General features: G+C 39.5%; 2 protein-coding genes across 3 annotated transcripts in view; one reads left to right on the top strand and one right to left on the bottom strand.

Moving 5' to 3' along the window:
- hlcs (holocarboxylase synthetase (biotin-(proprionyl-CoA-carboxylase (ATP-hydrolysing)) ligase)) overlaps window positions 1-9,832 on the top strand; it is a 22,581-nt gene extending 12,749 nt beyond the window's left edge. For both annotated transcript variants that reach the window (XM_048231951.1, XM_048231944.1), the window contains 5 exons: window positions 5,047-5,114; window positions 5,377-5,537; window positions 7,065-7,179; window positions 7,277-7,490; window positions 7,946-9,832. In XM_048231951.1, the coding sequence (XP_048087908.1) occupies window positions 5,047-5,114; window positions 5,377-5,537; window positions 7,065-7,179; window positions 7,277-7,490; window positions 7,946-8,114 (727 nt within the window). In that variant the 3' untranslated portion in view covers window positions 8,115-9,832. The remainder of the gene's footprint in view (window positions 1-5,046; window positions 5,115-5,376; window positions 5,538-7,064; window positions 7,180-7,276; window positions 7,491-7,945) is intronic.
- Window positions 9,833-11,359: 1,527 nt separating this feature from the next.
- On the bottom strand, window positions 11,360-24,895 carry sim2 (SIM bHLH transcription factor 2). The gene is made up of 11 exons (XM_048237343.1): window positions 24,078-24,895; window positions 21,792-21,874; window positions 21,560-21,649; window positions 18,369-18,477; window positions 17,869-17,954; window positions 16,497-16,696; window positions 16,286-16,392; window positions 15,377-15,524; window positions 15,029-15,191; window positions 14,212-14,596; window positions 11,360-12,863 (listed from the first exon to the last, which is right to left on the bottom strand). The coding sequence occupies exons 1-11, from the start codon at window positions 24,250-24,252 to the stop codon at window positions 12,169-12,171; spliced, it is 2,241 nt and encodes a 746-aa protein (XP_048093300.1). The 5' UTR covers window positions 24,253-24,895; the 3' UTR covers window positions 11,360-12,168.
- Between the last annotated feature and the right edge of the window lie 2,644 nt (window positions 24,896-27,539).

Here is a 27,539-nt window from a genome sequence, read left to right as displayed (position 1 = left end):
AAGATCTGCTTTTCTACTGGGAGATGTGGTTGGTTCTTTCATCCACAGATGTGCTACTTTGTATGTCTTTGTTTGGCACTTGTTGTAATTACCAGGGAGACAATGTCTCTGGCTTGGCTTTAGAAAAAGAACTGTACGATCTGGGAATTGCTGAATTGTAGCTCGCTCTATGTGTCTGTGGTGGATGCTCATGTCATTATGTGCATCATAATGGCAAATACATAGTATGTGGGTGTGAAATTGAACAGCGCTTGGTCTTTTTATGTTGCCGAAATATCTTTGTCTTTTTTGTGTTTTAGGGGAAAGGGAAAAAGATGCATATATTATTTATAGTCCTTTATGTTATTGTCTTGCACATAATCTCATGGAATTGCTAAGGGGATTTATACTAAAATAGAAAAATGATATAACTTTGATTGTTATTGCTCATAAATCCTCTAAGGAACTTTGGACATCAGTGTTAAATTAACAAAGCTAGAGGCACAAATCTCACCATGTGAATGCTTAGATAGAAACATTTCATTGAGGGTCCTTGCTAAATGAACAAGCAGTAGATTTGTGAATGTCCATTCACATGGCTCAGGCTTTTCTCCCCCTCTTGTTTTGTTTCTTCCCGCTTGCTTGGATATTAGATCATTTTCAGTGCGCCATGTCCAAGAAGCGGACAGAATATGTGAGGAGTGCCGTCGTACTTTTTGGCCACAGCTGACGCTGACTAGAAAGGCCTTGTTTGATATGTAGCATTAGCTGTGAAAGTGTCATTGTTGGTGTCTAATTGCTAATTGTAGGCCCCTTTCTCCCTTGTCCTTTTTTCTCTTTTGTGATTTTTATTGGGAATTTTTTAATGCATTTTTGGTTTCACAGCCACCAGCGACCTCTGAGCCGCTCAGTGGATGTGCTTTCAAAATGAGATTAACTTCTAGAGGAATGCATTAGCCTCAGCTTTGCAGCCCCACACTGCCTGAGCTTGCCTTATTATAGATTGCTCTTCACTTGAGCCTCACAGATCCCCCACCTCCCACCCTGCCTGATCCCCCCCACCCTTGCTTTTATTGACAGCCTCCCATTGAGCATATAAGAGCATTACCATGTTTAGAAGTGAGTTGTTTGGTGTGATCCAAGGCTGATCTCATATTTGCGTTGCAGAAATTAATTTGATACTGCTTTGCATGCTAATCTTCTCAGGATTGATGTCAGTTAGGACAAAGCTTTGAAAGGGAGACATTCGTGTGTGGAATGACAGACCATGTACACACAAAATGGTTCATTTTAGTTGCCAGCTCTTGGACAATGCATGTTTTTCCCTGGGTTGGCACTGATTTGGGGTTTGGATCAAGTTCCAAGCACAGTTAGGAACTAAAGCTCAGGGTCAGAACTGAACTCTTATTTGTGGATATCTATGCTTTCATCTATGTATACTGTCTGTTGAAGAGCGGCTGAGTATTTTGGATGTTTTCTAAGATTTGCTTTTCAAGTTTTTTTAGTATAACTTACAACATCCATTGCTAAAATTGGCAGTGTATCTAATGTTACTAAAAGACGATCAAAGACAAAAGTACCACCTAACCAGCAAAAATGCACAGAGGAAGACTCAGCTGCATCATTCACTCATTTAGGTGTGTTCAATTTACCCACCGCACAAGTACACTAGTGGCTTGACGAAAAGGTCATGACTGGCCTTCCTTGCCTTGTTAGGTGTTGATGTGCCTATTAAAAGTTCATTTATTTGGCTGAAGGACTCCAGAGAACCAGCTGGGCCCCCTGTCTGCACTCGTCAAGCCTTGATTTGCAAAGGAGCAGCCGTTGTCACGAACAAGTGCACAGGGTTCTCCGGTGGTCCTGCCAAACAGTAAAAGCTCTCAATTAGGCGGTGCGCTTAGTCAGGCTGCTTAACCTGCCTCAGCTGCGGGGAGGTCATGTTCCTCTGAGCTGCACCCCACTGCCTGCAGACAGGGACAGGAACCATCCAGCAGCCTTCCACACTCGCCCGCCTGTGTGTGGGTGTGTGTGTGTGTGTAGTGTGTAGTGTGTAGTGTGTAGTGTGTAGTGTGTGTGTGTGTGTGTGTGTGTGTGTGTGTGTGTGTGTGTGCGCGTGTGCATGAGCCGTGCGTCTCTGGGAAAGAGTGGGGGTGCTTGAGTGTGTGAGCCGGGTATGGAGAGGGAGAGAAAGAGGTGTATATTGCAGTCTGTGAAGTCTATGAATGTCTTTGCTAGTGTGCATTTTAATTATTATAAACATATATTTATGCCGTGTAGTTACTGAGTTAAGAGAAAAGTGAATGTGTCCTTTGTCTTTGATTGTCATTAATATTGTTCATTCTATTGTAATTCCTGTTCCTTAGGTTTTGTTTGCAGAATACACCTTGTAGAGACTGTAACATTTAATTAATGAATTTAATGCAGTACATGACGGCTTTTTTCTTTACATAACCACCGGGGTGCTCTATTTTTTCCTCATTGAATACTATGTCATTTTTTTGCCAGTTTAGATATTTCGGCCTGCCTAGACTAATTAAAATTACTTCGAAAACACCAGTCCTTTTCTGCAAATGACCCTAATTTTCACAATCACAATATTTTAACAGAAAAAGCTGCAGACAAATTATGACCGAAAAATATTCCTTTTTTTTTTTATAAATTGAGAGGTACATAAGGTGTGTTCCAGTTAATTCATATTCTGTTTTATCTTTAACAACCCTGCTGAGGTTGTTTTAAATTAGAATAATCTCTTTTTTTTTTTTTTTTTAAAGCATATTTTTTGGGCTTTTTATGCCTTTAATTAGATAGGACAGTGGAGACCGACAGGAAGTGAGTGGGAGAGAGAGTCGGGGTGGGATCCGGAAAGGACCATGGGGCAGGAATCGAACCCGGGTCGCCAGCGTGCAGGTGCCCCAGCCAGTCGCGCCACTGCTGGTGCCAAATTAGAATAATCTCTTGACCAATCTGACGTTGAACAAGTGAAATCAAAAGCAGATTACGCCCTATTCTGTATCACACTTTTGTATCGATTTATAGCCGATTTACGATGCATAGTTACATCCCTACTGATAAGTAATCTTAAAATTGTGAAAACTCTCGTGTATTCTTTGCATTTGGTTTCTTTGTTACAGGCCTATCATTATTTTCTTCCCCTAAAGAAGTAGAACATTTCCTTAAAAGACTACACTGTTCCTCAAAAATTGCATCATTATTGTTTGTTGGAAAACACGTTGATTTAGATTTCATCAAAGGTTAGCTGATATCACTCTGGGTGGTAACCAGTGCTTTTTACAGAAGTGCACACTGATATCACTCTGGGTGGTAACCAGTGCTTTTTACAGAAGTCCACACTGATATCACTATGGGTGGTAACCAGTGCTTTTTACAGAATCTCCAAAATAATTTTTAGGAAGGATTGTCTACTGGAGAATATGTGGTGGATCATTTTGATGTGCTTCAGTAACATTTTGCGGCTTAAAAGTTCCTCTTTTAAGCCTGCTGACAGTTACAGAATCATTCTGAACTGTGGATCAAAAAGTAGATTAAAACGGTTAGCCTATAGGTCAGCTATTGGATTATTATATTTATCCAAAAATTATATTTTGCAAAGATCCCTCACCTTTTTCCTGATAATGTGTATTATTGTTAATGGTGTATTAAAGTAACACAATGTAGGAATTCTCCTTTTTGTCAATTTTAAAACACACTGGGTACAGATTTAGCACCAAGGGGGTGCTCAATTTGTCAAGAACTGATGAGTAAAGGTCATATTCAGGCAAACATCGGTATTGAAAGAGACGCAATTCTGCCTATTATAAGTATTGGTGAATATCACTAAATGAGTTTCAAGCCATTATTTTAAGGCAGAACTGTATTGTGTTACTTTGACATGCAAGTTGAGATATGGTGACCATTTGTTTTTTCAAGTTAGGCTATATGAGTGGACACACATGGACAGATGTACAGATCTGATTATAAAAACCTCAACCAAGATTGAGGGTAAAAATGACTTAGTGGATGTTTTATGGGTGAAGGAATAATGGCAACATGTTCAGTAGCTGTCAAAAGCAAAGTATGAACCCCTCATGTGCACGTAAACAAAGCTCTGATTATAGGGTAACACTTGAAGGTATCTACATAAGAGTGACATGACAGTCATAACCCCAACACTAGCCCTAACCCTAACTTGTCATGACAAAAACCGAATGACACTTCAAAAACCGAATGACAGAAGCGGTATGTCATAAACGTTTATGACTTGTTTATAATGTTTATGATGCGTTCATGACAGTGTCATGTCACTCTTATGTAGATGCCTTCAAGTAAAATGTAACCGATTATTGTTTTCATAAGTCATATGGTTGACTGTTCAGTTCAATTTTGACAACCAGATGTGGTTGTAAGTTTTGGAGGACGGGCTACAGAATTCTAGTGCATTGATTTTTAAAAAAAAAAAAAATTTATGTTAATTTGTGCATATAGATTCCTGCTCAGAGGGTTGGAAATATTGGCACCAATTCCACAAATTATTTGGCTGAAAAAGAACAAATTCTATCATTGAACTTTGGAAGTGTTGAAAGATATCGGTAAATAATACCTGTCAACTCTCAAGGCAGTAGTTTATATGTAACTTGCCATTTCATTTTAATGCTGTATGTCCACCTGGACTGAAATAAACAACCACATGCATTTCAAACATTAACTCCGATATGTTTCTGCTCAAGCAGTCATTACAGCAAATGATTCATTCACGGTCTTTTCTTTAGAAATCTTGTTTATTTAAGGTTCTCCAGAAGCAAAGAAAACGTTTTGTTTATTTTCAAATGACACAGCCACAAAAATGAATTAAAATTAAATGAATTCTTGTACTTATATATGTTCTATTTATGACCTATTTTAGGTCATTGTAGGTGGAAACTCGTAGATTCATAGTGTTTTGGGGAAGTATGTTCACTTTGGCAGTGAAATCTAAATGGTAAAGTCATACTTTTGCTAATGCTCTGGCCTAGTACATCTAATTATCAAGCTGTTTAAACTGCTTTTATTGCCTCTCTTTACACACCACAGGTTGATGCTTCAGTTACCAGAGGAAATGGGGTTAATCGCCATAGCTCTTCGTCAGACAAAGGGCAGAGGTCAGTAAATTTCTACTGCAACACCCTTTGCCATTAGAACACTCCTTTAGTTCCAGCAGCCTTGCACAGGCATGGTTCTCACCCAAGCAAATTAGCAATCATATTGCTACGTGGTCTTTTAAAGTATTAAAAGCAGTGTCAACTTACTAAAAACACTGTGCCCAGGCAGTGACTCTATGGTGGGAGACCAATTTCCATCATAATTGTTGGGGTGTGAACAGTGTCTGTAAGTCTCTGCTGTGTTCTGGACACTTGATTTCAGGTCGCGGAGGAAATGCTTGGCTTAGCCCATTGGGTTGTGCCATGTTCACCCTGCATGTGCGGATTCCCATCAGTTCGTTACTGGGTCAGAGGATTCCCTTCCTGCAGCACCTGGCGGCTCTGGCTGTGGTGGAGGCCGTGTGCACTCTGCCGGGATATGAGGTATGAACCACCCTGCATTTCCACCTCAAGCACTCTAGTGTTTGCCAGTGCTTGGCCCACCTTCGTTGTCCAAGCTATCAGAGGGAGCATTTGCTACCGTGGAGATCCCAGAGGTATCCCCTTTTTGTTGTGTTCGCCTCCATCTGCAGCCCATCGCCCTAGCACACACCTGTCTTGTTTACTTCAGAGAAAGCAACTCTGTGGCAACCATACATGTCGAGCCCTACTGGTTTATTTTTGTTTCAATATATGTGTGCAATGTGCATGTATGTATGTGCGTGTTAAGTATATGTGCACTTGTAGAGTGTGTCTATGTGCTTGTAAAATATGTGTCTATTCAGGAAATCGTTGATGACAAACACTCATGTCACACAAAGACTTGTTATGGTTTTGTCCTGAATCAATTCACGCTTTGACATTGGAAATATTTTTGTTGTGAAAAAAAAAAGCAAGTGCTTCAATTAAAATAAATAAATAAATACATAAATAAAACCGTTAAAGGCAGTATAGTGTCTGTATAGAATTACAACTAAAACTGTAGGAACAGCATATAGGGATTCCAGAAAACTAGATGTACCACATAGTGGTAGTGGTACATGGCCTAATATGACTGCCGCCCAGTCCTGCGTGTTCTCTTCACAGAAAATAAATCACACTTCTCAATTTCTCTCCATCTGACAGTCCGCAATTCATGAATTGCAGTGTCCCCCATGCATGGAGTTTCACAACTAGGGTGCGTCCAGAGGTTGTCGTGGTGATCATTCATGTCAAATTTTGTGTGTTTCGGAACATCTCATCACAAGATATTAGCAATGGCATCACGTTTTTTGCAAACATTTTTCCCTTTGGTGGCGCTACACCACAAATGTGTGTTTATGGGCTGGGTTGATACAACTCCTTGAGGCCAACAGGCCAACATACCCCAAAAATGTTGTCATCTTGGACGTGATGGTTCTCGAATTATTCTGCCAAAACTGCTTTTGGCCTACTCTGCTTTCAACAGGTTCACTGCAGGGGGGAGTGGTCTCTGGGAACCAAAAGCTTTTTTCCTTATCACCCTAGTGGGGCTATATGCCCACCAAGTTGCATGTGCTCCGATGTTCCGGTGTGCTGGGAATTGTCTACAAAAATTGCTGTGGGAACATAGCATAGCATAGCATATAGTCTGATTAATAACTCAGGTTCACGTTATAGGGTATGCTTCTAAATGTGTCACAAAATGCTGCAAAAACTCCTATAGGACATATTCAGATTAAGGTGTATACAGCTCTGGACTTTTTTCTGATGTCATCCTATGGTGTGGTATGGAGTGACATTCGAACGTGATTAAAATTAAGAGACCACTGCTAATTTTAATATGATCGTTAACTCATTCGAATGTCACTCAGCAACCGTAGAATGAGATCAGAAAAATGTGCAGTGCTTAATTTTTCTGAATTTTTTTCTGAATCTTTTCAAAGACTTCTGATGTATGGGTAGGATTTATTGTATTGTCATGATTTTTCTGTCTGTTCACTTTCTTAACAGGAAATAGACTTGCGGGTCAAATGGCCTAATGACATCTACTACAGTAACCTAATGAAACTTGGTGGTGTTCTGGTGAATTCAACAGTTATGGGATCCACCTTCCATATTCTCATAGGTAATGTAAGGTTACATTGGCATGATTTAGCAGGGAGTTTTTTGCCCTGCATCTGGACAATTAAGCTTTTACTCATCTTCACGTTATCGGTTTACAGGCTGTGGCTTCAATGTCAGTAACAGCAACCCAACAATCTGCATCAATGACCTGGTGGTGCAGCATAACCGGGAGCATGGCTCAAACCTGGAGCCCCTGAGCCCAGCACACCTCATTGCCTGCACAGTCACCCAGCTCGAAAAGCTCATTGCAGATTTTCAAGAGAAGGGCCCATCAGCCGTGCTACCCATATACTACAAAAGATGGATTCATGGGTAAACTACAGCTTTGCTGCTTACTCTCTCTGTCACTCAAGTTTATTTGTGGTGAGGTAACTCTGCTTTTTATCGCTTGCATTTGTAAGGTTATTTTTTATTAATTAACTAGATGTACCGCATAGCAGTACATTGTATGAATGTGGTAGAGGCCCCCGGAAACTTAAAGCATCTATACCTTATCAGCCTACTGGGGCTATATGCCTACCAAGTTTTATTTGTCCTGGGGTTCTGGAATCGTTGACTAATATTACTGGGGAAAATAAGGGAACAAAATTCTGACAAAACTTAATATGTCATAATTAATCAGTCCTTAGCCAATTATGGTGTAGCTAACGGAATTGTGTTGGATTTTTATGTCTTGCTACAGAGTTTCACCTGTGTCAGAACTGGTCTACTTTATTATTCTGTTCGAGCAGCTGAATGTAATAAACATGTGGCTTGTCTTATCTCAGTGGGACTAAGGTGAAGTTGTGGAGTGAGGATGGTCCAGAGGCGGAGGTGGTGGGGTTGGATGACCACGGCTTTCTACAGGTGAAGGCAGACAAGGACGTGGTGTCTGTTCAGCCTGACGGGAACTCCTTCGACATGTTAAGGAACTTGGTTGTCACTAAGCACAGCTAGGCACCATTCTTGGTTTAGTTATAGCCTGTCTATCTGCAGAAGTACTGTACACTTTTTAGATCTTACTTACTTTTTTGCTGAATTATTGACTGAAGAAGTATTTGCCTATTCCATCCCAGATATAAATTTCCTCTGTCATAACATAAAAGTATTAGGCATTTCATCCATGTCATTTTAATTCACTATGCAAAACATATATAATGTGCTATGCTAACTTAACAACATGGCAGCTATAGTCACAGATCTTGTTGGTACTCATATCTTTCAACACTACAACAATGATCAAGGTCTGTTCAGCACAATTTCTCTTGATTTGAATTTCTCTGCTGAATTGATGTCTTGCAGGTGAACAGGAATTTTCTTTTTTAACACTTTTAAAGTGAAAAAAAAAGATGTTGTGCCTTTTCATTTTCACATGCTGTTGTTTACATTATCTGTGCTATAAATGATGTGTCAGTGATCATGGCCCTTCTTGGCCACTGCTAAGTGAGACAATATACAGCCTGATTTTCTTTGAACATATATATGAATGGCTGTACAAAATGAGATGCAGTATTAGTATACAAAATTACTGGTGTATATGGCAAAGTAGGTAGACCAATCATCAGGGAACTGGATGTCCAGGGGCAGTCATGAAACCTGGATTACTTGCTGAGCACTTAGATTTTTCCCTTATACTGACTTCTGACCTATATGTTCTGCTCTAAAATTGACACAGACACATTATTTATCATAGCTGGCTCAGTTGGCTTTACTCAAAGTGAATGCCACAACTCTGTCACTACTACTGACACATGGCTTAGAAATTAGAGATGTGGGTGTTCTACCCCACAATTCTACCATACATTTCTTAAGCCATACTCTGCTAATGTGCGACTGCCCTAAAGATGGAAGACAAAAATATTTGGAAAAAAGTCGAATACACTTAAATTCTCTGGTGCACAAACTTGTGCTTTTAAGGAAGCTGGGCAGAAACCGGTAACGGAAACATTCAACTTCATGAGGTGTTTTAGTTTGTCATCTTACTTAACGCAGATAGAAGAAATAAAAATCAACCCTGAGCCCAACATGTTATTGACAGCGGATTGAGCCTTACAGTATATTCTTGAAAATGTATAGTAGTACTGATTTCATGAACATTAAATTTGTGCTGAGAGGAAAAGCAAAATCCCCTCTCTACCGCACAGACTTACAGATGGATTTGGTTTCTCCCTCTCCCACTGTAGTTTCAGATCTAGACTAATTTATACTCATTTTGGCACAGACAATGCATACACTTTGTGACAATTAAAAGGTAAACATGGGTTTGTATGTCTTACATTTAAATATAGGCAAAAATGTCACATCAAGCATTTACTGTAATTCTACAAAATTAAAAATGACCACACTTTTCTTATATTTTTACTGTTCTGCTACTTGGTCTTGTATTAATTAATGTTTTGTATGTGCTAAGGACATGTTTCTTGAGAAAAAGTGAAAATGACAACTTGATGTTAAGGAAGTGCAGATTACTCATAATTTGATGTATTATTATGTATAAGCTCTGCTTAATAGTTTGTCATGGCTTTTATGAAACTTAAGGCATGTTCACAGTGGTGTAAAGAGACACTTGGTTTGATGAGGTTAATGTGATTTAGAATATATCCTTTAGAATATCCTTGATTAAACACAGTGGTCTTTTATTTTGTGTCATTATCAAATAAAACATACAAACAATTTGTTTTGTGTCAAAATTATCAAACCCGAAAGAGTTATACCTTAATCCACAGCTCACCCCTTCAGCAGTTGTACATGTTATAGTGAGTAAAGCTCTGCTGTATTTATGGGTTTAAAAAAAAAACCATGTTGACCAGCTACACTATTACCCTGCATGCTTCAGGGACCAGGTGGTCCGGCCCCATTCTTCCCTTCCCCTTGGGCTCACTCGCCCGGAGGGGGTGATGAGGTGTGGGAGAAGGCTGTGGTGCAGGTGGACGGAGGCCGAGTGTGGCGTGAGGGCTGGGGCGGGATGGCGGAGAGGCCATTTCCTGCGCTCCCTTTGGCTCATCCCTCGGCCTGTTAGAGGACACCTCATTTGTCTTCAGCACCTTAGGCTTTTGGCTCATCTCTGCCAGATGAAGTGAAAATATGCCTACAGACGATGCAAGCTGTATGAAGCCTTCACCTCATTATGAATTATTCCCTCATCCAAAGGTTTTGTAACTGTACTGGAGTCTCAATTTTCATACCCAGCACTAGATTTTCCTGTCTAAAATGGTTCAAATTTTGCAATCCCTATTTGAATAGGATATACCATTTTCATTCAGGGAGTAGTAGACTTGTACCTATATCAGGCATGTTTTCAACAATTCCTCCCATGTTTGCTATATTCATGATGGAAAGGTATGGGGGAACACTTGGATGTTTGGACCGTTTGCTGCAAATCACATATCTGTGCATGTCAAGTATTGGATTGGTCACTCTTTCTGAAGACTGAAGTAGTTTGAAAGTTTATTAGGCAAATAGCTTACCTTGGATCCATAAATGGTGCCCTCTCAATATCCTATTAAACAATTTCTGTGGAAGGTGTCAGGGGTCAAAGGAATCTATCCTTTTTAATATTGGCTGCATAATACCACATCTCTATCTGGCCTCCCAGGAGACTGGCAGGACGGCACACAGGAGTCCTTTGGCTCACCTTCAGAATAATTTTTCTCCAGATTTTTTTTCTTCTAGAAAATGGGAGGCCTTATCATTTTTCGTAAACAAAAATAAAGCACTACTTACTCTTTATAGTGCTTTCTCTGTGAAGTTTGGTGCTGGCATAGCTTAAAACCTCAAGGATTTAAGTCTATGGTGGATACCAAGGGGATGGGTTGTGTGTGTGTGTGGAGGGGGGGGCTCACAGGTGTGCTCACACTGATGGTGTATTTCATGTAGACCATAGGCCCTAACATGATCTAAATTCAGCTTCAAATCTTTGTTTATGTAGACACAGCTGGGCTATTGTCTGACATGACTTTACTGTTCTGTACTGTACGACAAATAAATCTTTTTTTTTTATCAGCTAACATTACACAAATGCATCATCAGATCGTATCTTTTCACTTAACTCAGCTATTCCCTTAACTATTAGAATTACCAGACAATGAGCCAGTTTGATTTTGCATAGGAAAATAGCCAGCAATATGCACATGGAGAGAAAATGACATAAACCTAAAAGCCATTTAACATATTTATTCCAGTTGAAAGCAAACTACTCTCTGTCATTTCAAGTTCTTCACAGAGAAAATGAATGCTTTTATTTATACATGAGACAATTGTTTTGCATTATAAATAAGCAAATCGCTATGTGTTTCACAAGAATAAATACACACATGACTCTACTGCATTAAGAAAAATCATAATTAAATGGCCAACTGAAGTCTTGTTAATGTTAAGCATTGAGAAAGCTGGTTGTTAGACGACAAGAGACCTCTATATGCCTTCTGGTGATGGGCCTTTTCGTCCTGATGAGTGACAATTGTGTGGACCGGTGTCCTTCTTTGCACAATTCACCACATAGTAGTAATTATTTCAGTGCCTTTCCTAATTTCACTGTTTAAACCTCTTTTGTAGATTTACTTTTTACTATGTTGGGGTGTTTAAACAACCAGAACATCACATTTAAAGCTTGCAGTGTCAACTGAATTTAGGAAATTGTGTTATAGCTGTGTTAAAAACATGCAAATTTATGGTAAAAAACAAAAGCAATATAAATCATTACAGGTTTTCTTTCTAAGATACAGCTCGTTCTTGAATGGACTGTAAATTTGTAATATGCACATTTTGGCTACAATCTGCCAACGCATTACATTATGCCAGCTCAAAAGTATGCAAAAATATATATTCAATAAACCTGAAATCGCATGCCGCCCCTTGCAGGAATCTCATATGTGTGTAAGGTGTCAGTCTGCTGAAAGCAATGAGGGTTCTCTCTCTCTCTCTCTCTCTCTCTCTCTCTCTCTCACTTTTCTCTCTTTCTCTTTCTCTCTCACTCAGTGTCCTGTGGTCTGCCCTTTGACCCTTTGGCCTGTTACCTCTCATTGGTGATGATGACAGATGTGCCAATGTAATGGGGGATCTCCCTGTGGCTCTCGGGTGAAGAGCTGGACGCTGGGCTTTGGCTTTTGTAGAGGTATGGGTTGATCTCTTCCCCTCTGTAGCTGTAATTGTCCGTTAAATGGCCCAGTGTGTATGCTGGTCCTTGGAAGGAGCTATGCTTGGCTAGAACATGGTGGAGGTTCAAAGACACATAGGGGGTATGGCCCCCGAGGCCCACTCCCATGAACATCCTCTTATCCTCAGCGCCACACTGCTCCACAAGCTTTGGGGTCCCACGGTCCCCACTGCTGTCCATATGGTCTGAGCCGGGGTGGTCTGACCGGTGTGTGTAGGAGGACTCCATCATGCACAGCCTCCTCCGCTGCTCTAGCATAACCTGCATAGGTAAGTGCTGGCCCAGGCTGTGAAGGGGTCGAGCAGCCTGTTCACAGCTGGCCTTGGCAAATGCGGGGCCACCGAACATGTTGCACGGATTTCCCTTCTCGGCCGAGTCGAGAGAGTCTTTGGGGTCTCGACTGAACAACATCTTGCTGTCTTCTTTCGTGACATGCTGAGGGGGGTTTTCATACGGCTCCTCCTTGAACCCACTGTTAGGTCTGGAAGTTGAACAGCTGGAAAAGCCCTCATGAATTGGTTCACTGATGTATCTTCTGCTTGCTGTTGGCCCTGCAGTTGAAAATGATATGGTACATTAAAACAACTGAATTGTAACTGGTGACATCAGGGAAAGTATGTGCTGAGTGATGCACCAGACACAGAGGAACAGCTACCCACAGCACACAACTCTGATAATTTTTGGAGGACTTGAAACCCCTATATAGATGAGAGATAATGATCGCTAATGGAAAATAATTAATACATTCTATAATTTAATACAAATAATTTTGTGATACATACTAACTTGAAGTTACTGACTTAAATACTGACTTAAAGTGTGTGTGTGTGTGAGTGTGTGAGTGTGTGTGTGTGTGTGTGTGTGTGTGTGTGTGTGTGTGTGTGTGTGAATTGATTTTCAGATTCCATTTGGCACAAAATCACTGGCAGTTCAATCACTTGCAAAGGGACTGTTCTTCATTCAGCAAAGAAGATGTCTGTTTTCCACCCTGCAGCTGAAGCTGCCTCTGTATTTGGGGCTAACTATTTTCATGGTGCTTCATACAACAGCTCATTTTTGATGCTCACCACTCTGAAGAGCTATTTCTTTCCTGAAAGAGACCCTTGCTCCAATGATGTCTTTTGTAACTGTCAAAGGATACTGTTATTTTTATTTGAGTTCTGGTCTGCCAAAGGCATGTCTAATATAAATGCACTGTGTCTGGAGGGCTTTGAGTGTGTAATGATGGTGAGAATGTAAGTTAAGTCATCCCAGGAAGAGATCAGTATAAATCAGTTAAAGTAGAGCAGTGTTGAGTTATAGTGCCCCATGGGTTGAATCTCCTCCTCCTTTCCACCACACACAATATGCACCTCATAGCCAGGCTTAAAGGTAAAGCTTTTCTGTGGTCTGCTGTTGAGTAAAACAAGACAATGCAACAAAATCCCACGAGTTGGAAATGGGACTGTGGTGTCACAGGCGGGGCCATATAAGTCCTATAATTATTAAATGAGTTGCAGTATATCCACAACATTTTACGGCTATTAAGGGTTCTTCATGAAATTTCAAAATATGCATTTTGAGGAACAGAACAGGAACAAAAGTGGGTCTTTAACAATTGGAATATTGTCAATCAAGACCATTCATCAAACGAGCAACACAGTTACCATTACCTGTGGCAAATAGTAAGTGCTCTGTTCAGTAATCCAAGTTATAGTGTCTCAAAAATTAAGCAGCACATAGTACATTGTTCAATTAGCCTATTATATGATGGCTATGATAAATGAAGAAAATTGTCAATTAGTCCACAAATTCTGCCACATGAGTTGGATCTATAGCCATCTTTATAGGATGACATACCATTACTTCTACTTCGTCACTCTCAGAGCAGGTATGCAAGTGTTTGCAAAATCTGCATACCTGCATATGGGCTGTTGCAGGGCACTGGGGAGGGACTCAAGGTGTGGTTGTGGTGGCTTTTCGTGGAGTGCGATGAACAAGGGTTGGTGCAGTTCCAGTGGCCATCGGGCCGGGTCTGCAGGGAGCTCAGTAACTGGCGGGTGGCCTGGCCTGTGGAGTTCTGGGCTGGCCGCAGCTTCCTGACCGCGAATGCGGGGCTGTCTGAGGAAAAGTGCCCATAGGGGTAAGGCAGTGGAAGTCCATAGGCAGGAGTGCAGAGCACCTCTGCAGCCTCAGGCACCGAGGCCTGCTCCTGGCAGGATATGAGGCTGCATGGGGGACTCTCTTTCCAGCTTCCAGCCTGAGAGGAGCACTCCAGCTTGTCAGAATGGAAAGAGGGACTTGGCTAAAAGGACACAAACCATCAACCACAATGTCACTGATTGAATGTCAAAAATTAGTTGTTGTCCATAAAAAAAAAAATGTTGCTGATTTGTTGAAGGGGAATTCCGGTGATTTTTCACATAGATCTCCGTTTCTCGCGGTCACTGCGTACTGTTGGTACGAAAAAATCCAAAAACACTAGCTCGAGTTGCTGCAGCCAGCAGCTAAAGCAACCAGGTAGCTACAGAATTACACTCTGGGGGCATGAACATGGGGGCTCATGAACATGCCCCAAGAGTGTAACGCTGTAGCTGCCTGGCTGCTTTAGCTTTTCGTTTTCGTACCGACAGTACTTGGTGACCTCGAGAAACAAAGATCTATGTGAAAAAATTCCCTTTAACTCTTGGTACAACTTTAACAAGATCAGAGGAGGGGAGCAGAGAGGGAATCCAACCTGAGGGTAAGGAGACATCTTCAGCTTGGCTTTGATCTTGACTGCTTTGGTTTTGAGCTGTTTCCGGGAGTCCTGTGATGTGGACGTGCTCTTGTAGGTTAGCACTGGTTTGATGGCCCTGGTTTGGTCCTGGGAGAGCAGCAGGTCTTTATATTCAATCTCCCTGTGAAGGCCCACATACACACAAAACCCCCATCACGACAGCAGTGTTAGAAAGCAGGTGAAACATACCGTTGAAGGCCCTGTTAAAGCTGGCTTATTATAGAATAACCAACCAAAAAGCTACTACTTCAGAAAGAGTAAGATGAAGACAGATGGACTGTGCACCTGTGTTAATACCACACTCACGTTAGCACATAGTTGACACTGACAATGCAGTGGGGCCGTGACGACCGGCTGTTGTGGACAATAGTGGCGTAGCTCTGAACCCATACCCATCCGCCATGTTTGGAGAGCATCCTGTAGTATTTGGTGGTAACTTGTCCTTTCACCAACACTATAAAGGAGAATAGTAAATCTTATTCATAAGTATCTAGTGTGATTTCATGAATGGTTGCTTGACCAAGAAATGATACATGCTTACGTTGAGGGCAAGCATGCTAATGATTAGAATAGAGTTTCAAATGACACAAACACATTAAGAAGAAATGGATGGAACAGCACTTATTGTAGATGCCAGCTCTAACTCATTGAAACCCTGTTTTCAGTGGATTTTAATATTGACAGTTGATTTCTAGTATAATTGCCTTTATTTACATTTGAAGAGTTTGGCTCCAAAACGCTATATCCTCCATTTTATTGAATTTTCATAAATATATTTTTGAAATGCTGTTCAGCAAGTAATTTTATGGAACTATAATTGGGTTATTGTTATTTGATTTATCTTTACTCAATCAAAACAACACAACTGCAATTTTATTGATATTACCTGAGATATAGCGTTTTGGAACCAAACTCTTCATATCCAAATTATTACACACAGGGATAAATATGTCTGTTTTCTTTGGAATTGAGTAACCAACTGCATTTAAAATTGTTTACAAGAAAGATGTGTTTACTGCACTTCTGAAACTATTAGGTAGAAGTATAATGGAACAATTTAATTTTAATTTCACTGCTAATTTCACCCTTGGAAGTTGAAAGTCAATGAAAACTTCCCAGACCCACTCTCAATCTCAATTGAAATTTTGATCTGGTGTGAACCAGGCAATGTTCATGAGCACATTTCCAAAACATTTGCATACTGGGTGCACTCACACAGGTGGTGAGCATATCGAAGATGGAACACGTCACACCCGTGGACATGGTGATATAAGGTTTTCTCAATCAGATCCTGAGGCTCATAACCTGTTAATTCAGCAACCCTGCAAAACAAAAATAACTGGAGTAATTTTGCAAAAGGCTCTTTGTTTTGTTTGTCTGTATAGAGCACTGTTTTGTGAATGAATGTGTGAATCTATGCACTTACCTGCTATCAAGAAAGATGAGCTTTAGATCTAGGCTAGCACGAAACATGAACATGTTGCTGTGCAGCTTTATCTCAGTGATTCCACTTGGAGGCAGTGAATGGCCAACTGCCACCAGACCTATGATCTGATAACAGGAGTCATAGATAGTCATGTCCATCACATATTGCCGGATCTTCAGATAACCGCTACAATGGATCACCTAGTCAACAGAGTAAGGGGGAAAGCATGAATACTATCCATTGTCACCCTCATCAGTTTGTTCTGAATCATATAAATATTCTCTCAATAGAACCAGGACTACCAAACTTTACAAAAATAATGGCAATAAAAAATAATAAAAGTATAAACAAAACATTTGTGAGCAGATAGTTGTAACCTATTGAGAATAAGTGAATTGCTCCCTTTAGGTGAGCCAGAGATTGCAGAGCATGCTGGGCTTCTCTGATGGGGACTGTGAGTGGAAGCTCTGTGCTAGTTCTGTGCTAGTTTAACGGCTGCTCGCGGCCCACGGACACAGACACATGCTGACGTGCTAATGGGGACCTACTCCGCACTATTTATCTTTCTCACTTCCTGTTTACTTACGCAGTGCCCCCGGACATGCAATGGTGCCCCTGCGCAGGGGGATGATTTATTCTCTACTTAACATAAATGGCTTGTTTATTACCCGTGTAAATTTCAAACAAATCTCCAAAGCAATCGGTAGAATGATTTATGTGTGACGGCTGAAGGAAAGATTTTATTGAGTGCTGTGAAGCCCAGCTGTTCCGTGAGGGAAAAATGTCAGAGGCATAACGGAGAATATATATATATATATCAATCATTTTGCTTTGTAAATAATATATCAAAATAATATCCTAGCGTCACTCATGTGATGGTGACACGGTTGTATGAAAGCATATTCAACATTTAGCCTAGACTACAGGGTCCACATTTGACAGTGGTTACAACTGATTTAAATTCACTAAGTGTGGAGCTCAGCATACATGAAAAGCACAATAGTGTCTAATTCTGATTCAAATTATCCCTGGCGATGTGGTATGTACAGTAAGTTTTGCTTGCTCCTGCTTTTCATCCAACCATTTGCAATGCAAAATTCGATTCAGACAGACACAAAAATGGAAGGCTACACGTGCCATACCCTGAATCTGCATGTCCCACTAAAAAAATTGTTTATCTTGGTGTTTCTTCATTACAGTTAAACATTAAAGGCAATAACCCTAAAAGCAGCTCTACTCAAGCAAATTATAATGAAATCATACAGTATGCAATTCTCTATGCAGTGATAAATTCCCAATGGCAGAGTGTTTATGCATACATACAACTCTGTATGCAGTGAAGAATTCATAATGCCAGGGTGTTTCTGCATACCTTGTAACCGCCACATGTTAGTCCAGCGTTGCGCTTTGCCAGAACACACTTCATTCTCAGGAAAAAGGAACGCTCCATCTCATACTCTGCAGCATAGAGAAGTACATTTGTTTTAAATTGTGTCTGCAGGGGGAGATTGCAATTAGTTATGGTGTAAAAACAATGGAGTATGAAGATATACTTCTTCCTGTTTTGAGTTATAGGGATAAAGTGATAAAGTAAAGGATACAGTTTTACATTGCTTTCTTCAGTGAAATGACTCAATTAACATGAATAAACCATAAACTTCTGCATTAGTTATGTTTTTAAACTTTATATTTTGTTTATGATAATGCATCACATGTTACAAAAAGGGTGTCTTTACTATTTAGTGCATTACTTTTGTACATTTGTAAACACCAGCACAATCAAACAATAAGCAATACCATGCTTTATTACAGTCAGGAAGTGTTCATGTTGTAGCATTCATTTTGGAGCTTGTTTTGTTTGCTGTTGTGTACCTTGCAGGAAGTGTGGAGTGAGAGGCTGGTGTGCACTCAACACTGCTGTCATTTCATCATGGTCTGAGGGGTGGATATACTCAAAAATACTATTTCCTGTCAGCTCCACCTGTGGACACAAACACTTCTATTCTGAGCTTGTTATGTTCACGTTTGTTTGATTTTATGTGTATCAGTGCAAGGATATAAATTATTTAGGCAAAGCCTATGTGTGGATTCATCCAACATGGGTCCAGGAAAGTTTGATTGGTGTCCCATTCACTGATATAGTGTGAGCTAGTAACTAGCTGGTGCTATAAATTAATTTGCACAAACATTTGCATGTGAAAACATAAACAAAGTACATGCGAAACTTTGATCTATTTTACTACTCCAATCTGTTGGTCAGATTAGACACAGAGGAGGCTACTGATCAACACTTCAAGGATAAATGGGTTCTTCACAGATGCACTCCCAAGACTTAATCTGAGCTTTGTAGTTGTAGAGAATAGTGACTGCAAGAACTGATTCTGCTTGTGAGGAATGCAAAGTGTCTGCGCAGGCCTCATCAGACACACCATACTTATACTTAATAATAATAAGTTTATTTTATATAGCGCCTTTCTTAAACCCAAGGTTGCTTTACATAGTAGAAGGAAAACACCATAAAGTTCATTGCTACTTGTTGCATTCAGAGATTAATCAAATACTATAATTAGTACTGTATATCAGACTATTCCACATTATTCCACCAATATGGGAGTTCACAGCCAAACACACACACACACACACACACAGACATGTTCTCAGCTTTAGGCACAAAGAAACAGGTGTTCCGTCCACAGTTACACCAACAATGTAATTTGCCAAAATGCAAATGAGCTATGTTGCATCTTTTTTTTTATTGGTGTCAGGATGTGTCTGTGTGTTGTCTCCTGTTACCAATAGCATACAATATAGATCCAATTATATATTTCCCTTGTGTGCTCAGCATTTTCTATTTTAGCACAGTGGGCAGAAACCAAGGGCTGACCAGCAGTTCCAGCTCCTCTAAAGAAAAGGGGAAAGAAGGAACAAGCTGCTGGACTGATATTCTACAAATGGGTCAAGACTCTGTTCAGTCAGGAGAAAACAGCACGTTTGAAAGAAATGGACCTGGAATATCTTCAAGAGGTATAGCCAGTCCCTGGCACATGGAACGTGTGTTACCTCTAGACATTCCTCCCATTGGACAGGCTCTCAGATAGACTGGCTAGGGGAGAGGTGCAAGAAAGTGTGCATTCTGCACAGGCTGCTCCTGCACCTTGTCATTATGGTGTCCGTATTAGGGCTATAAGGGTGGACCTGGGGTGTCTATGGAGTCTCATACTGACTGTATCACAGAAAAGAAAAGTGGTCCTGTCCTGAATGTATTTTCATTCCAAAAGAGAAAAACACTACTATGGGGCAGTGCTGACCTATCGGTCTTCAGAAGGGAGGATCTTTAGTGGTGAGCAGAGCCTCGTCTGTTTCCAGGCAAATAAATGATGTGATATTTCTGGGAAGATAGCAGGGGTTCTGGACTTTTTCATGGGGCTTGGAACAGAGACCACTTGATTGTATTATTGGACCTTGTGTTTGTCTTTGTTTGGTGGTCACAATCTGTTGTGGAAGACGTTCAGCTACTCCTTGATTAGATTGCAACATTATCTAAAGCCACATGCCGGCACCATTTGGATATTGGTATCATGCTTGAACGCATTAATTGAATTTCAACACTGTATTATTACGCCAACTTCTGTACACTATTTCATCCTCAGCTTTCACCACTGTAATGGAGGTGATCATAAGAGCCTCTAAGTGAAACACAGCCACCTCCCATCAGAGCTTATATGGATTGCATTAAAGATGTGGTGGTGCAGCTTGGGCTGTTGCCACATTTAAGGGGGCCTCTGACTGTTAATGGGAGGTGGAGAATTTTGAGAATCCTGGAATCAGGCAGGGAATAAGAAGTAGCTAGGGGTTTTACTGTGAACTTTAAAATTATGATAGTCAGCTCCATGGAGAAACTCAAATGTATGAAGGCAAACCCTCCACACAGCGTAACAATCCAGCAATTAATAACACTGCTCCAAACAGGGAAGATGTGGAGTCCACTGAAGCTGTTCAATAACTAATAGGGTGATCACTAGACAGGTAAAGGGAGGAGAAGCAGGGTCAGGACTACAAGAGCATTGTTGATTACAGGAAGATTGGTATGTTTGTTTGAAAGAAAAAACAAACCTTTGCCACTTCACAAAATCAATTGTATATTTTCTTGTGGAGGCCAAAACAAGACTGTTGGCGAATGGAATGGAGTGGAAACGGCTAACATCTTTAGGAGCAGGCATGGTGTTGTACTCTGAAGGTGAGCACTTTTATGTTGAGTTTAGGCTAACAATGAATTTTGAAGACAAAACTAGGGAAGTCATTGTAAGACAGAAGCAAAGATATGCACATTTTATGGGAAGCCACGGAATACAGTTGGCAAGCACACCAAAGACCAGTGAAGAGGTAAGGGTAAGAGGTTCTTCCTCAGCTATCTATCACATTGCTTCTATTTGGAGTCATCTCATGGCCACACAAGGAAACCTGTGCACCTGACCTCTTACAATGCCCTGGAATGTGGCACCAACAGAGCACAAATAATATGTTGTTTACAACTAACTAATAACATAACTAACTAACACATATACTGTAGAATAATCTCTACACATAATCGTTTAAGAGCTTACAGCAATGTGTCTCAGACATCCACACAAATCATACGAAGTACCTAATCTGAGCTAACATCTGAATAGTTTAAACAATCTTAGCCAATTTATTTTAGATGTAGAGGCAAACAACAGCTCAGTCTTATTGGTTGGTCTCCTTTGCTACAAACTGTGCAAATAATACCCTCAGCACAAGGCAGGCAACTTCAGAAAGACCCCCTGAGACTGGCAGATAATATTAACTTATCTATATTGGCTAAATGGAAACCTTTGTGGGACTTCATCTCCAAACAAATGTTTGAATGATGTTATCAAATTGCTCCAAGACTGACCTAGATTATCTCTGTGAACCGGACACAACAGATAATGTTTTAACCGTCAATTCAAGTCAAGATGGAGCCATATTCATAACCTGCTGGTTTTACCATGACTTGATCTTATGTGCAGCAGTTAAGAGGGAAGAGAACAAAGCAGACAAACCTGTGACAATCCTAGATGAACTGAGGCAGTCTCAGAGATGTACATTATTTTCCCATCGGATGCCACAACAAAGACAAAGCCATCAAGTGTCTGAAAATGTAGAAAAGGAATACATTTGTAGAGCTCCGATGGTGAACAATTGGTTAAAAAAAGTTAAAACCACACAGTACTTTATTTTTGTATCTTTTTACAAACATTACATAAACATATGGTGATTTCTTGACATAATGACCTGCAGAAGGTGTGAGCCCAACTCTTTTGCCATGTTGTCCAGTGGACTGATTCGAGTAGGTTGTCCCCAGGCATCTCCTAGACCTTGGAATGAAACATAAAACATAAGAAGTCACTCTTGTACAAATTCACATAATTTCTTTCTGGGCAAATCTGAATTTCAATATAGGACATGGATGCACATGATACTTAATAAATGGTCTCATCGCAAAATTAGCAAATTAAATTCAGAGCTTGATGTACACTCGAAATAAGAAACTGGTCTGTTGCAAACTTGTCTGTTGAAATGTTTGTCATCATCAAAGAAGTAGATTATTCAGAGAGATGTATTTAATTGATCTAACTGTACATTCAATCGCTAACACAGTGCAACCAATTTTAGTAGTAATATTTCTGCTAATTTGTCAAAAGTTACCAGCAACAGCACCTACTTCTCTTTGCAAAGCTGTATCTCTGGGACAAGGAGGAAAGTTCGGCACATTTTCACTTCATTACTTATGCAGGTAACAGATATTTTTACAGTTAAATATATCATAATTATTATTTACCCATCAAATTGATTTGTACCTTTATATGATCTTCATTGATAGAAATTGTAAGCATATTTGTAAACCATAGCCTACTTGCTATGTTCAGTAATGGAATATTACTTTCCCAAAACTCACTTCCTTAATTGCATTATAATGTCCAAGCATTTAAATATATAATGACTTCTTATATAATTATTTTTTAAAGAGCTGCAATGCATTGGCAGCAATTCATTTGGTAAGGTCAGTTCTTAATTCATAGTATTGGCCATTTTAATATATCTGCAGTGACTCGTGGGTTCAAATATGAAATTTGCACCGCATATTATGGGAGGGAAGACTGTTTAAAGCTCCTTGGTTTTCCTGGATAACAATGAGACCTATCCTAATCGACTATCTAGACAATAACTAAAATTACCTTCCACGTGACACCAGCAGTGTTCCGAGGATGGCACCACAGCATACCCGCGACTTGGTGCGCATCTCATTTTTTGTCATGGTAATAATGAATAGGCCTACTTATCTAGGCTACATGGTTTTTATAATTTGCTGATTATTTTGAGGCTATAGGCCTACTGATCAAAATTAAATGGACATTGGACAAAATTAAATATAGACCGATTGCTTGTGTGCGTTTGCATCAGCCATTTAGCGTATTCAAACCTGTTTGGGTCTATATTTAGCCAAAGATACTTTTACTTCTCTGGCAAACAAAAAAGAAAACTTACACACGGTAACTTAAATATTTTTTTCCCCAGAATATCCCAGAAGTAATGTTTAAATTACTGAGCTATTTTAAAGCATTGAGGTTTCAGTACAAAATATTTAGTTTCTTAGGCGTGCATGAGAGACATGGACAGACATGGATTAAACAATAATAATAATAATAATAATAATAATAATAATAATAATAATATATACACGTAACATTAATGGGAAAGTGGCACTTGAAAGTATGTTTCCGTCATAAAATAATAAAATCAAGTGAATGCTTTGATGCACCCTATCCAAATTTCTTTACGCTTTTTTGCCAGTCAAGAAAACTTTGTTTTCTGTGAAATTTAAGTCTCACGATTAAAAAAGAAAACTGAATCAGGTTTCTCTGATATTAATCTAAAGATGCCATTTTTCGTCCCCCGGCCCGATTCCACTTCGCTATTTTCTCATCAGAGACCGTACGCTGATGATGCTGCATGGGACAGAGCGTTTTGACAAGACTATGCCACTGTGTACGCAGGCATAAGTGGACAGAAATATTGAGTAGCCTACATTTCTTTCAAGATGAGGTATAAGCAAAATATGTTGTTATATAGGCCTATGTGAGCATTTCAGCTAATTCAATATCATTTTCATAAGATTATTTGAATTACATTGTGAGCTACAGGGACTACCACACATGTCTGTGCTTGTCACACATGTTAGGTTTCATTTGTAGGCTACCCTGGCTTTCCACTTTTTCTGTGCGCAATGTAATGTTTGAGCACAGAAAAAAACAATTTTGAGGTTGATTTTTAAATGGAAAGTCAGCTTCTTATTTCGTTGACTGGAGAAAAAATTGACATGAGGAAATATCATTAAAAAAATGTCAATAACCAGGTTAAACTGATAATAAGGAGAAAGATTTGTCAACATTAGTGAATATTGCAATGACATCTAATTAATGGTCTGGCAAGCCACACACCTCTAAACGAAAAGGTAGGCTAATTACATGACTAAACATTTCATTATCACTTGTGCTAGTATTACAAAAATATACTCACCATCTGGGAACACAGCTCTCATTTTGAGGTAACTTGTCGTCAGTCGAATGATTGAGGCTTTGTCCAGTTGCGATGTGATGGCAGAGGGCAGCGGCAATAACTTCGCCAGTTCATAAAATTCTCCATTTTCTTTTTCCCGTCTGGTCTTCGCTGCATTCTTGGACTTTTCCTTCATCTCTGATTGATCCAATAGTGTACTACTTGCATAACAAATTGCCTTATCCAGTCACTTTAAATGCCCAATATATAGGCTTTACATTTATGATTAGGCCTAGGCTATATCCCTACATCCCCTCCATTAAAGAGTATCTATAGCCTGAATATGCTAAATATGTTTGCTTCGAGCTAGATACGCTTCTATTCTTATTTTAATGTACAAATAGGCCTAGTGGATGCACATAGATACGATATTTGGAATACTTATTTACAAACAACTTGAATTATTTAATTGTAACCTAAGTAGGATGGGCTATATCCAGTTATTAGTGACCTAATTTTTGAAATCGGTGTAGGCCTATATTTCTTAGGTGACAGCAGTTAATAAACAAGTCAGTATCCATGTTAACATTAACATATGTATATGACCTGTTATGAGAAAACCTTTCTGGAGGCAGACAACCAAAAGTTGTGTTGGAATAGCCCGCACTTTCTCGATCCCCGAAACGGATTCGACGCGGCATTAGCTAGGCTGTTTATCAAATATGCAAATATGCAAAACTACAAAAGTATTAAGCATTTTTAGTGTCATACTAAAACGGAATTGCACTTGTAAATCATCTACCTATACAAATAATACATCGGTTTGTAGACAACCCTGCAAAGAGATTCTTTTACTCTTTGATATTAGAAAATACACTACAGTAGACATCCGCGAAACAGTAAGTACGCTAATTCTGATGTGTTAGTTGTCATGTATTTTAGACAGCTATAATATAATAATAAGTTAGGCTACCTAGTTTTTTGGATTCATTTCTGGCTACTTTACATGAGCGACCAGTGATTACAAACCCTTGAAGAAGTGGTGGGCTGGGGATTTCAAGAATCAAGACATATACGTGTCCTCATGTAGATTCGTCAACCTTACTTCAAGTAAAAATGCGTATTTCTGTTTTCAACTTCTTCATTTCAATGAGAAAAGATCTATATTCCAACAGGGGAAGTAAGAAAAATCACGAAGTAATGTGTTTCCTGCTTGCAGTCAATCCACGTCGTGGTAGATCCTCCAGAAAAAAAAACATTGTTAAGGGTCGATAATCCCAAAATATGACAAGGTAGCTCAGCAGCCGCAAGTAACCTAACCATATTTTACGCAGAACTGAAGGCAAGAGAGGAGGCGGTGTCTCACTTGAAGCACAATCTCTACGTCACAGGGTTGCTGTACTGACAAGGCGAGGTAAACCGAACTATACATCACAGGAAGGTCTACTAAGATTCTGTTAGGGCATAGCATGACTACCATACCTTTCTTCACAACTTTCTTTCATTTACAATCGTTCTGTCACTTTTTGATTGGGCGATGGGATTTGATTGGGCGTTGTGAGATGGCCACCCACCTAGGATTGCCTTTATTCATTTTGCTGTAAAGTCTATACTTGCCTTTTAAGATTAAGCATTTTTAGCCACAATTCAGTTTCATTTTCCTAAATGTGATCAGGCTTGGTCAGATTCAGAATTTAAAGGCTATCTTGACAATAATACAAGCATTGGATAATATTACTGAGCACAAAGCACTTAACTCATCCAATCAGATTTACAGACTGAGGCTCATGCCAATAATCAGGCCTACTGGTCTCACTCTGTGTCTGCATTCATATTGAAGAGTCAGTAACATTTTCACTGACACCAGTAGCCAATGTTCATTTGTTTTACAGTGTTAAGTTCTGATTGAGTAGCCTTTATGACTGAGAATGTTTGCGAGTGAAAGCGCTCACCTTTTATTGAAGGGTTTCAGAATTTCCAGCTCAGGTGTGTGTAAATCACACACTGTTTTTACCCATTTCTCTGGAGCTGAAACTGATCATTTGGCATGACAATGACACAAAATGAAAACGCCAGAAATTTGATAGTTGATGCTCGTTATTTCACTGAAGCTAAAGGGTATGAAAACAGAAACATGATTTTTGTTTTAAAGTTCTCTTTGATATTAATTTTTTCCACCTACCAGTGGTGTAGTCTGTGTGATACGCAGGACTATGTAGTATACACACTTAAAAAGCATCACCATCTCAGTATACCCAAAATAGACAAGGATACATATTAATATTTGGGGTTGACCACAGTATACCCACTACAGCTAACTACTACATCACAGTATATCCACTAACTACTACATCACAGTATATCCACTACAGCTAACTAGAATACACCACTGCCACCTACCCATTTCATCCATCTGTACTGTACTTTATAAAACTGTACCTACGATTTCTGGTAATCACCTCTTTACCCGGCTTTTTTGAGCAATCCACAGGTAACAGTAAAATGTATATATATAGGCTATATGACTGTAAAAACAGTGAAGATGTGTAAATGGTGACGTGGAGCATCACATTTTGTGTCCAATTGTTTGTGTTCATGAATGCAAACTGAGTGTGTGTGTGTGTGTGTTTGTGTGTGTGTGTGCGCGCGCTGTTTTTCTGTCCCTTTGTTTGGTTATTATACGGCAACTAGCAACAAGAGACTATGTCATGTTAATGTGATTCAGCAATTAAAGGTAAAATATCTACGCAACAAAGTTATAATAATTGAAACTTTTGAGGTGACAAGTGATGGTTGGCATATGAATCATCGTTTATGTGAAAGGGGCTTAAACTGCAGCATCAGAGAGAGGTACAAAGGATGCCTTTCACATCAACAAGTCACTTACCTTCATCCAAACCCATTTTGATTTTGATTAAGGTAATCCTATTGCCTCTGATTTAGATGAAATGCTCCCCACTGAATTGGAAGGTATTTTCATAAGAACACTTTTTGTACAGCTGCAAATATGGACATAGAACTTGCCGTGAAATAGACAATGTCGTTTTAAATTATCAGAACATTAACTGATTGACACTAACCCCATTTCCATTACTTGTGTAAATAGAGGGCTCAGTGCTTCGAAAAACTATTTATTTATACCATGATACATAGGTATCAATGATTATTCTCACAAATAATTGCTTTTTTTAAAAGTTCAAAGTTCAAAACCAAATATAGCCATTTCTCATGTTGATAAAGTGTTCTTCCTTTATATATCAGAAATAATATACCATGGGCTTAAAGACCATATTTTAAAAAAAGTATGCTTCTTTTTAATGAACTGAACAACCGCCTGGTTGTAAAAACTTTAGGTCAATATTTGAGCCGCGATTACCATAACAATGTCTGTGTATAGTGAAGTATTGAATATGCATTGTCCCATGATACACAACACACACAGGGCATTGGAGCCTATGAAGTGGATTTGTTATAAATTCATTG

This window comes from Alosa alosa, chromosome 2, assembly GCF_017589495.1.
Source record: "Alosa alosa isolate M-15738 ecotype Scorff River chromosome 2, AALO_Geno_1.1, whole genome shotgun sequence".
Classification (NCBI taxonomy): domain Eukaryota; kingdom Metazoa; phylum Chordata; class Actinopteri; order Clupeiformes; family Clupeidae; genus Alosa; species Alosa alosa.
Note: the sequence above shows the minus strand (reverse complement) of the source record. Positions and strands in the feature narration are given on the sequence as shown.